General features: G+C 44.2%; 1 protein-coding gene across 2 annotated transcripts in view; it reads right to left on the reverse strand.

Moving 5' to 3' along the window:
• PATJ (PATJ crumbs cell polarity complex component) overlaps positions 1–12,336 on the reverse strand; it is a 141,320-nt gene that overhangs the window by 25,730 nt on the left and 103,254 nt on the right. For both annotated transcript variants that reach the window (XM_040072877.1, XM_040072880.2), the window contains 3 exons: positions 8,273–8,344; positions 7,861–7,978; positions 7,105–7,238 (listed from right to left, as the gene is read on the reverse strand). In XM_040072877.1, the coding sequence (XP_039928811.1) occupies positions 7,105–7,238; positions 7,861–7,978; positions 8,273–8,344 (324 nt within the window). The remainder of the gene's footprint in view (positions 1–7,104; positions 7,239–7,860; positions 7,979–8,272; positions 8,345–12,336) is intronic.

The raw sequence follows: 12,336 nt of genomic DNA on the forward strand, positions 1-12,336 counted from the left end.
ATCCTGCTGCTTTAACTGAGCTGCACTTGGGGTTTGGCTTTGTTGAGCTGCTTCAGCCCACGAGCGCCAGCCTTTACTGACAGAAGGAAGGTGAAGCACTCCCCACTGAGACCTGCAAAAATCAGCACAGAACAACTGAGAATGAACCCTGCCACCGACCATAACCACATTTTTGGTGCAGGGAATGAACCCTTCTGCATGGATCAGAGCACTTTTCCTGAGGAAGACAAAAAGAAAACTACATCTGACACCGCGCTCTGGAAAAGATGTTCTTCTGATTTCGTTGACAAGTTGTGCTTTCCTAAGCTAACATTACACATTTCCAGCTAATTTCCAACGTAGCTATAAATGTTACACTAAATTAGCATTATTGAGGATAATTACCCGGCAAGGGGTTTTGCTGACTGCAGGATCAGGGATTTATCTCTTTCCCAGGGCACGCACAATGCCGTTAGTTATTTCCTTTTCAACTTCTACAGCACTTTGTCCAGAGTAGCAAAATTGCAAAAATTTCATTTTTACAGGCTGGTTCCCAGATAAAAGCAGAAATCAACCGGTTGCACAGTGAGTTTCACTGCAGAATTAACTCCACGCAGGAATCTCTCAGCAGTTAAAACAAACTCAGCTGCTGGTTCCTTGTAGGCAGAGGAAATGACAACAGTTATGTCCTGATCTCTGATCTCCCACTTGCAGATCCAAACTGAATCTCCAAGATAACTTCTCAGCGAGGGAGGGCGAAGGTCAAGCCCAAGCAAATCGCTTGGCTTCTCATGCAAATGCCTCCTCCTGGCACTGCAGGATTTTGCCATTGCTGGCGCTCACAAACCATTAGCAGGCACCCCAAACCCTGAGCCAAACGCTGCTGCAGTAAAACAGGCTGCAGAATGTAAAAATCTATTACTGTGGTAATGCAGAAATGCTCCACGTTGCACGAGACCCAGAAAGTGCCCCGCTCGAGGTCAAAACAAAAGGTTCTGTTTCCCATTTAAGAACAAGCCCTTGCAAGAGATGGTGCTCACTTGCCAACTTTCATAAAAAAGATTAATCCACAATATCAATATGAATATAATTTTTCATACTAAAATACAGATTTATTTTAAGGAAGTGGATAGTATTTGTATTATATTTTATAGGCCCCTATAGTTACATCTGGTCCTTATTTATTTAAATTTTATTCAGCTTGCATAATATTTTTGCTTACAGTTATATTCTCTAAGATCAGAAAAGCTAAAACCTGAAAATTCAATGGCACTATTCATTAACATTCCTTCGCTCTGCAGTCATAGACATTTGCAAGCTCTCCTTTGATTCCGAAATAATAAAACTAAGGTAATAAGATGTTTAGTGTAAAAATATATGACTTAAGTCAGAATGATAGAAAGAGCTATGTTCCTGTGAATCACGTGCCAAAGCAAACCAAAGTTTTTCAAAAAGTATACATGCTCATTTTAGAGGGAATAATAAAACACAGAATGACATATTAAAACCTTAACTCTCTCACTCTCATTATTTTATTAAGTTACTCAAAAAAAAAAAAAAAAAAAAAAAAGAAAGAGTGTACAGAGCATAGCACAGGTTATAAAGAATGCATGAGTGTGACACAGGAAGCCAAAAGCCAGGGGTTTCAACCAGCAGCAGCCAGGATCCTCCTGAAGCCCTTCCTGACAGGTCCTGCTGCTTTTGTATATTGTTAGCCTAAATTTTATGGTTGATTTACATTCCTGGAAGACACCAGCTCCTTCAAGCAAGGCCCTGCTAAGCGAGGCAAGCCCTACCATCAGCTAAACCCTTGCCAAAGACCCATCAAAGACACGATTTGCAAAACTTACTGCCCTAATTCCCTTTTGTGACAACTCATGTACGAAGCAGCTTGGGTTTGTCATGCTCCCGCAAGCCAGCGTCGTCCTGGAACGATGATGAATCCACCAACTCCCTTTCAGCACTGCCCAAGCAGGAGTCCAAGCCATTCCTCACAATTCCAAGCTAACTGCATTTACCACCCTGTCATTAATTTGCCTCCTGGTTTTATGAATGAGGGCAGGGGTTTAGCAGGGATCGCATTTTTCCCCTCTCCCAACCGCAGGCTCTCCCTCCCGCGATACCCGAGCCAGGGTTAAAAACTCAGGGCTCCCCTCCCCGTTTCTCATTCCATTGTTCCACTCATTGTGTGGGGGATTTAACAGCAGCAGCAGCAGCATCTACAGCCCAAATATTGCTGGAACCTCCCCAGAGGCCAATATCTCCCTTCTCATTTGTAGTTACAAGGTGAGCACATTTCACCACTACGCTCTCAGTCTTAGCTGCTCTGCATGTCTGTCCAAGCAATCACTCAGATGCTGGCTGTCTATACCCGATAAAGGTATTTTGGTGTGTTTAAAATATAATAAAGATATTCTATTTTGAATATAACTGAAGTGGGGATGGAAGCTCAGCCGAGGGAGAACCTGCTCAGTAACACAGGAGTCCCAGAGCCCTGGTGCTCAGGTAGGTGCCCGCTCCTGGCAGACTGCAGCAGGGCACAAAGCAGAGCTCCAGGCTTGGCTTTGGAGCAGGAACAGCCTGGTTTTGGCAGCATGGAGCCCTCACAGGGTAATTATCCCTCGCAGCTCCAGGGGCAAACACCGGGGCTTGAACAGCTGCAGCTTCAAGTCACAGTTTTCCTGATTATTCCCTCGCCCTTCCTTAACAGATGGGGTTTGTTCAAGGGATGACTCACCTGGACTGACAGAAGGAATCTAAATATTCTTCTGTCAAACTGCAGCCCACCCTGGGGAAGCTCCCCAGAAAACCCTCTGGGCTAACCCAGGTGATCATGGAAGCTTTTTGCTGCAGCTCTCACCAACTCCTGTTAGCTGAGCACAGGAATATTCTGTCGTTTTTTGTGTCCCAGTTCCCTGGCTTTGCGGATCACTTTATTTTACAGATGGAGTACCTTAAAGTTTGTTAATTGCCTTAAAAATGCATTTTTTTAATCGAAGTCAGCTGAAAGCAGAAGTACAAAATGAAAATTTACCACATTCAAAGCAGACAACCCAGTATGAAAAAATCCTGCATAAGAGGCTTGATGCTGTTAACAACAAAACCCACACAGGATAAAGTACATATTTTTCTTCCCTTCTGTGTAAGGTTGAGATAATGACCATCCCCTACTCCACCTCCAGAGAGCCCTAAGTTACAGAGCCTGCAATTCTTTGATATCAGAGGTGCCTCCTCAGCCATTAGCTGTGATTTCCAGCCCCAGCCCAGTCTCTGAGCCCTCCTCCCTCCCAGCTTCCCTAACCCTGGCTCAGGAACATCCCCAAACCAGCCTTGAAACTGCTGAATGCCCTCTGGCACGTCTGAGTGTCTTAATCACCCAGGCAGCAAAGGCAGAGTCATAACCACCAGTAATCAACTCCACCATCACTAAATTATTCAGCTGGCAGCAAAGCAGTGTCCCCCACCTCAAAAAGAAAATGTTTGTGTCTTAGAGCAGTGCCTTTTCCACGTGCTGCCAGGAATCAAATCCCTGAAAACTGTCCTGGATCACAGAAAAATCATTGCAAGTTGTCAGCTGGGCAAGATGTGGCAGCATTTCCCCCACTGTGGGGTGATAATGGGTTGGGATTTCTGAGAATCGTGGGATGGTTTGGGTTGGGAGGGAGCTCAGGGCCAATCTCATTCCATCTCCTGCCATGGGACACATTCCACCAGGCCAGGCTGATCTGAGCCCTGCTCAACACCCAGAACCTCTCTGGACAGAGCCCACGTCCCATCTGGGTGAGTACAATTAAAAACAATTCCTGGATGCCCTGTTCTCTGAGGATTTAAGATGAAAATCCCATGGGTGTCCTGGAGAGCAGCGTTAGAGCCTCGAACCTCATTCTGGGGATGTTTCTGAAAACGCTTCTTTCTTTTTTCTCCCGTTTTAAATTCCCACTCTGAGGCTACTTTTACAAGTTTGATTGGACGACAACCAAAATAAAAAAAGAATAAAAATCACAAACTGAAAGCCCTGTGCTTCAGCCAGCTCCACTCTGCACTTTAATTGCTTTAAAGCAGAGGCCATGTGTTGTGTTCTCTCAGGGGTACGTGGGAAGGTGAAATGAAAGTGAGCGAAGGAAAAAAAAAAAAAAGAACTTCATAAAACATCAACGCTTAGAGGGAAATGAAATAGAAGTGCTCCAGGGCTAGAGCAGTCTGAAGATCAACAACATGAAGACAAACTCCCAAGGACAGCCCATGCCTTTCCTGCAAGCACATCGCTCCAGCTGCTGCTCCCCAAGCACAGAGCCCCAGCCCTGCTTTATAAAACATCACTGGAAAGGGTTCGGAGTTTAAGGGCATGGGCATCCCCTCACCAAAAAACATTTCACAGGGGTTGAGACATCACTTTCCAACCTCCTGAACAAATTAACCTCCCTGCTCACGGGCTGTATTTTTCAAGTCTCCACTTGGTGATTCCTGATGAGATTCCTGAGGTTATGACTTAGAAGTTGCACTCTATATTTCATTTCGAAGCAGCCTGGCCCTGGCTGCCAGATTTATTATTCCAAAAGCTGGGCCTGTACGTCCTGTGCACAAGGAAGATATAAAATATTCCGGGAGAGCTTTCCCATCCCATGTGAGCTGCTGCTGAGTACCCTCAGCTCAGCATTTTCAGATCAAGAGCATTTTAGTACAGCATGGGCGAGGCCCTTACAGGCTTGCCATGGCCATTCTGGAGCTTGACACGTTCTGAGCAGTGTTCCTGGCTTCCCCCATGCTGATCAATTACTTCTGGGATCCCAGGAGCTGGGGTTCATGTCCTTCAGGGCTCTGTAGGCACTTCTGCTGAAGCCAATTACAGTTCATTCTAATTTCTCTGCACTGCAGCGATCAGTGCGCTTTGGACACAAAATTTCTGCCACACAAGACCTTCAGGAATGATGAACTCCTTTGATTTTGCCTTTTTTTAAAAATACAAAAGATGTCCACCTGTGCAACTGAGTTAAAACCAGATGACAGAGAGCGAGGCAGATACATCACTCAGTTCCATGGACCTGCTCTGCTGTATTTTTCTCCCTAAGCCATGAAACTCAAAAAGACAGAAACTTCCCAACAGCCCTGAGCAGTATTTGCTTTTACTCCTCATTATGTCACCTGAACTCCGTTTCAACTCTTTACAGAAGGTTTTCTGACTCCAGGGCAACAACAACAACAACAACAAAAAACAACCAAAAAACCCCAAAAAGGAAGGCATCAAAATAATTTGGAGAAGATCAGAAGCACAAAGTAGACAGAAAAATGGGAGGCTCCCTGCCCATGGCAGGGGGTTCCAAGTGGAGGATCGTCAAGGTTCCCAAGCCAAACTCTTCCAGGATTCTGTGATCCCACCAGCTGTGGCCACCACCCTGAGTCCCTGCCTTGAGGAGAAGGGTTTGCACGAGCTGCTTGGGAGAAGGAAGTCATGGAGAATCCCAGAGAGGGTCTGTGCACACAGCAAATGATCAGCTTAGGCTGTGGTTTCCCCAAAAGCACCTTGTTTCCTATGAAACACCATTTCTGGCCTTTCAGTGAGCAGATGCAGAATTATGGAAAAGAAACAGGGACTCGTTTTGGGTGAGTCCTGTAAGCTGAGGATCTGAAAAGCAGAGTTGGACCTCCCTCCCTTCATGGTTTCGGTTACTGCACTCCAGTGCATAGACTTTTAAAACCAACCCCTAGGAGGACACTTTAATGAATAAACTAATGAAAGCATAATACTTAACCAAAACCATTTACTTAGTTTAAAGAATAAAAACCCTTTGCATTTTTCTCATCTGCTCTGTAAAGCGGTTATTTACAATTTTCATTTATTTATATTAAAATCTCATGAAAGACACACACCATATTGCATCTGACAGACTGCCATGTATTTATTTCCAAATTCCAGTTAAATGAAAAAGCAGGGAGGATGACTAACACCGAGCAACTTAGTTGAATTTACTCAACACTGAGGAGCTTGACAAAAAAAAAAAAAGGGGGACTGGGGACAAAACTGTGCATGGCTGGAAAGAGTGAAAACTAACCCAGCTCCATCTCCATGGGAAACAGAGCAATTCATCCCAGCTCTACAGAACTGGAGACTGGGAGAAATGGGACCAAAACCTGCACTTTTTCCAATTTCAGCTTTAATGCCGTAAGAGATCCAGCCCACACTCTGCGAAACAAAACTTTCTTTTTCCTTTTGACTTCCTTTCTTCTTTCCTTTCAATTTTTTTCCTTCTTTTTATTTTTTTTTCCCTCTGGAAGAAGACTACTACATTGCAACTGTCTGTACCTGCTGACACTCACTGCACTTTGATACTTAATGATGCACCACTGTGATATTTTGGGCGAAAAACTGCATGTACCAGAGCAGTTCCACTGCCCGAGGAGTCTCTGTGTCAGGGAATCCAGGAGAACCCAGCAAAGACACCTCTGCAACAGACTTGTCCACTGAAAGAACTGAATCTGACATTTAAAAAACCCAATCTGGCTCCTCTCACACTGCAGGAAAGCATCTCTCAAATGTGAAGTGGAGAGGAGACAGCAAGAGGCAGAGAGGGGTTTAGCATCGCTAATTTGCTGAGCTCACGCTTGAACTGACATTTTAATTCATCTGAAGATAATTTTTTTAAAAAGGAGATTAGGCCAAAAGACACAGAAAACAATAAAAGGTTACCTTTGGTTTACCTCTGTTCTGCAAGGGCTTTTGCTGGCAGGCAGATAAATCACAGTTTGTTTAAACAGCTACTGAGCATTTCCGCTCTCAAGGCAGAGGTGTTATCCTTGCTGAGAACAGCTCTACCTCTAGAAACATGAATTCCTAGTCCAGCCATTCTGGTAACTTAGCTGCCTCCAACTCAATGGTTAAATAAAAGGAAACACATTTGCAACCTCTGACCACTGCAGAAAAACTACTGAAACACAAACGATTTAAACAGGAGCATCGTCTGATCTGACACAAGGCAAAATCACCAATTTTTTACTGCAGGTTAGAGCTGGCTTGTCCTCCCTGTCTCCAACAATTTCTTAGAGCAATAGACACATTACGGGCATCATTATTTTCCGTGTTTGCTTTGTCTCTGTCTGCAGGAAACATTATTTTAACAGAAAACTCACCAGCGGAGTGTCTTTGCCCCCGACAATGCTGAGCCCGAGGCCTGAGCGACCCTTGGAGATCTCTATGGTCATCTCCTGCCCTGCAACTATGGGACAAGTTGCTGGATCCACGGGCAGTGGAGCTGGGAGGACACCTGAGAAGGTCAAAAGGGGAAAGAAATAAGTCACACAGCACAGTAAGAAAATGAGAACCACCAAAGGAATTAGTGGACTACAGCTAATTAAGCTTTTCTTTTTTTTTTGCTCTTCACCTTAATAAAATTGAGCTGGAGGGCCACTCTGAGTCACTTCTTAAGTCTCTAAACCAGAGTGACTTGAGTTCTGGGAATAAATGCTCTCAGCAGAAGTTTGTGAGGACATCTAATTCAGTTTTGACCTCTACAATTCAGATCGTGCTGGAAAGGGGTATTCCTTTCAGGACAGGTAAGGCCATATTCCAGCAACATGGAATGAACAGCAGGTCCCAAACTGTCTTTCCTTCTATTTCTATCGAAAACAGGATCATCTTTGCATGTAAAAGTCAAGAAAAACAAGTGAAGACACCTTCAAGCTCTCAAAAATTGTGACGGGAGAGAAAAATACAAACACCTTATAACACAACTTAGAGTAGGCCATTGGGTGTTCAAAGAAACAAAACTGCAGCAAAAGCTATCTGGAAAACGAAATGAAAACATCCATCTTGGGAGTGAGGGTACTAAAAATACGTATTTTTATATGTATTTTATATGATATTGTGGCAAAATCACTGGTACCGACCACGGCTGGTGAGTTCAGCTTCTGGAGAAAGGTAAAGAGGTGCTGGCTCCAGGGGTATCTCCTGGGAGCTCACTGGGGCTTTCGTGGAAGATTTGGGCTGTTTGATCTGGCTGGGAACCTAAAAGCAAAGCAGAAACAAGAGAGAGCAGCTCCCAGTCACAGGAAGGGATGACATGGAGAGGTCATTACCATCAGCTGTCGATTACTGTGCCTCTCTAAATCCTCCAAATCAATAGAAGGAAAGCAAGCAATTTAAAGAGGAGCCAGTAATTTCTTACTTTTCCATCAATAAAATTATTCAAATGTCTTCCATTCCCCCCATGAATCACTCAATCTTCAACCAAATCAAGCCCTCAGGAGCCTCCCTTACTGTTTAACACAGACACACAAACGTTTTCCTGAACACACGTACGTTTTCTGGGAGCCGCTCCTCTGCCTCCCGCTGATCTGCCACCACTGGCGTGTCAGCTCTACATTTCACATCCTAAAACGTAAAAAAAAAAAAGAAAGTGAGGCGTGTTGAGGATGTCTCCTTAGCTTCAATTAAAATATCCTCCCAAAACTCAAAATGATGACTCCAGAGAAACACTGTGATGCTTTGGAGGGACAAGGACACAGGGAATGGCTTCCCACTGCCAGAGGGCAGGGTTGGGTGGGATATGGGGTAAGAATTCCTGGCTGGGAGGGTGTAGAGGCCCTGGAAGAGAATTCCCAGAGAAGCTGTGGCTGTCCCTGGATCCCTGGAAGCGCCCAAGGCCAGGCTGGAGCACCCTGGGACAGTGGGAGATGTCCCTGCCATGGCAGGGGTGGCACTGGGTGGGATTGAAGGTCCCTCCCAACCCAAACCAGTCCAGGATTCCATGATTTCTCCATGTAAGGATTCCATGATTCCTCCATGTAAATCCATTTGTACCATCAAACAAAGCTGATGCCCAAAACTTAGAAGAGGCAAAGCTGCACAGGGAATATCAGGAGATATCAGAATCACCCCCCTGAGTTCTGAGGGCATGCAATGCCCAGCAGGGATTTTTGGGGAGGAGATTATCCCACGTTTTGTATTGTTCCAGAGCAACAGGAAGCTCAGGAATGACTGGGACAGCAATTCCCAAGCTGAGTGTAGGGATCCCTCAGTGCCCACAGCAGGAAGGGGTTCCAAGTCATCTCTTCTCTCCTCCCCCTCCTTTTCTGGCCCTCCTAAATAAAGCAACTGCTAAAATTGCATCCTCCAGCCTCATTAGAAAGATCTCCAACAATGGTACTGCAACCCCTGGCTCCACTTGTAGCCTGAATTATTTCTGTACCTTTGCAATACACAAAAATATTCTTTTATTTCCTATTTCTACAACTGCTTCCAGACGGGTACAGTGCCCTCCCTTGTTAGCTCTTCACTAAACTTAGGCCACTTTGATCCAAGTAAGATTTAATTTTCTTATCCCACATTAAAAACCCCCTGATGAACAGCCCAGTTTGCAGAAAAAACTAAGGACCAACTTCCAAAGATTACCTCAAATCTTTTTCAAATATTCAAAAGTTACTCTGAATCTCAGGAAGAATTTCTAATTAAGATGATAATTTCTACATTAAAAAAAGGCAAACAGAACTGTAGGTAACTCAGCTTGGAAATACTGGCCTTGTTTGCTGGAGTTTTGTTATGCTAAAAGATGCCAGCCCCCACAGGATCTTTTTTTTTCCCCCTTGAATTTTTCTCCCAGCTTGCTTTAACTCTACAACTGCAACTATTATCCAAAAGGATAACAGGAAAAAAGATAAAGTGGTGATCTCATTGTATTATCAGAGGTGTCAGGGGAGAAATGGGAAGACGGCTTTGTCATTTTCTGAGAGATTGTTTTAATGTGCAATGAAAAATTACTTCACACTTCCCTTTTCACTGTGATATGTGACTCAGATCTGAAGCTCCACCTCGCACCACCAGCAGGCACCAGGCACCACCTCTACATCTCCCAGATCTTTTAACTGAGCCTGTGCTGGAGGTACCTGAACAAATTAAGCACCAAATAAACTCAGCATTTGTCAAAAGCCTGCAGCCCAACTGGTTTAATCAAATTCAACCCCCCCAGCTCCATCCAAAAGCACTTTGACACAGCCCCTGCTCTTTGCCAGTGTTTCAAGGATGTGTTTTCTGTTTGTGGTGAAGACAGATAATCGTTCCAAGCTCAAACCTTTAAAGACAAACGAATCCATGCTCACAAACCATCTTCACTTTGACAGATTAAATCTTCCAAGAGCATCTCAAAGCCCCCTCCATCAATTCTTTTCCAAGGACACCTTATGGAAAACCAGGTTTCCTCAACCCTCAGAAACCCAGGACTTTCCATGAAGCCACCTCAAACCTCAGCTAATAAACACACAGACTCTGCCTAACACTTCCATGGGCTCCAGCTCAGAAACAAAGTTGTTTTCCTTCCCCCTTCTTATCATCCAAGCCTACAGTGATGTCCATTATAAAACTTTATAGCTTTTAGAGTGATGAAGTGACAACAAAGAGTATGTTGTGAGAGACTGACAAATTTATCAGCAACAGGCGAATAGAAAATGATGTGAATTTTTTAACTTCCCTTTTATTACAGCTGTCACTTGGTGAGACATCCTGCCCATGCTTTGAGCTGCACAAACTTGTGGAAGATCTCTGCTGATAAGCACATACTTCTTATTTACTCAGTGAACTTGATCCTACTTGTTGACTTTTGCATTCCTGATTTCTCCTGACACATGACTGAGAAATTCAGCAACAACGGTGAAGCAGCACTGAGGCTCTGGTAGCAACATCATGCTATGAAAAAACAAAAAGCACCGTTTGCTTTTGCTTCCACAGCCACTGAATGACTGCAAGATGAAACTCCCTTCCCAAAACCACCAATTTCTGTTGTGCTGCACTGCAGAGTCGAAGTCTTAATGCCAGCTCTCCCTGCAAACCCCCTCCCTCTGGGCCAGAACCATCAGCACGCTCCCAAAACCGGAATCCACTCAGAAATATTTCCCACGTTGTTTTAGAATCCTGATGGTAAGAACACTCTGAAATGATGAAGCTGGTTTGTGCCATTGTTTTTCGTCCATTTATACCCCTAAACCAAGGGCTGGCCCAACTGAAGCCATGATGGAATGAGCAGCTGGATCTACAGGAATCCCAATACTTTTCTATGTGCAGGCTTTTGCTTTCTCTTACCTCTCTGCCACTGCTCTGTTTCTGCTCTTTTTCTTTCTTTACCTTTCAACTTGTGCCCTTTGGCTCCACAGTTCCCTCTTTCTTGCCCCAAGTCTGAAAAGAAGCTGCCAATACATTCTGGGTTTCCTGTGGCTCCCGAGACATCTTCTCTCCCCACCTACCTTCGACTGCTGCAATTTCTTTCTCCCATTAAATTCACCCCTCCTCAAACACCACTCAAAGAGCTGCACAGCACCAGAGCCTACACCAAAAGTTCACTTTTGTGCAACATGTTTTATGCATTTTTTATCTGTTTCAGTCTCTGAGCAATCTCTCATATTACCTTGCATTCCCTCTAAAATTTCTTGCCAAGTTGAGCAAGAACTCCAATAAAACCAGGTGAGTGACACCAGCAGATACACACAGGGAAACTCTGATTCATTTATACTCCAGCCCATCAGAGGAATCTGCGCTGGGCTACCACACAGCAATAACTCAACCTTTTTGTAATCCATTAGGGACATAAATCAATCCATGGGTGATTAATTCTGACGCTCGAATAGCACGTAACACTTCCTAACTCTTGGAATTCGCAGACTCATTAATTAAACACTTACTAGCGACAGAGCATTATGTATATTCAATTTATATTTGCAACCCCCAAGACACTCCTTGCAAGAGACATGATGGAGCAGGAAGAAGACAACTAAGAGGGAAAACATCCAGAAAAATCAGGTTTCCTTAGGAGAGGACACACAGCAAGTCCTGCACTCCTTGGAACCGGAGCAGGCACCAGGAAGAAAATTCTCTCAGCAAATTTTGAGGTACCTCCAGGTTAGTCATGTTCAGTGTTTTCCACTTTAAATTCTTAACACAGCATCCAAAAAGAAGAGATCAGAACATGCACCCTGAAGGACTTCCAGATTCCTGATAATGCAAGATCCTGACCCATTAAACAACAAAAAGCTCCATCTGTATCAATGAGAAGTTCAGTATTTATTACAGTGCACACTGACAGAACCACATTAAACCACGAGTTATGGCCTCAATGCAGAAATCACTGAGAGCAACTCTATAGCTGTGTTATCCAGGAGGCAAGACTAGATTATGATAATAGACATCTTGGCCTCAGAATTTATGAAGCCATGAATATAAATGAGGATATGATTTACAGACCAGGCTTTTCCTAAAGTTTGTCACACAAGGATGGCAGGAGTGGAAACGCAATCCCCTCCCTCACTCACCCAGAACCCAAGAGAGGGCCAAGATGCTACGTGGAAACTCTCATCCTGGTGTTTTACCAAGTGATACTG

This window comes from Hirundo rustica, chromosome 9 (assembly GCF_015227805.2).
Source record: "Hirundo rustica isolate bHirRus1 chromosome 9, bHirRus1.pri.v3, whole genome shotgun sequence".
In the NCBI taxonomy this organism is placed as follows: domain Eukaryota; kingdom Metazoa; phylum Chordata; class Aves; order Passeriformes; family Hirundinidae; genus Hirundo; species Hirundo rustica.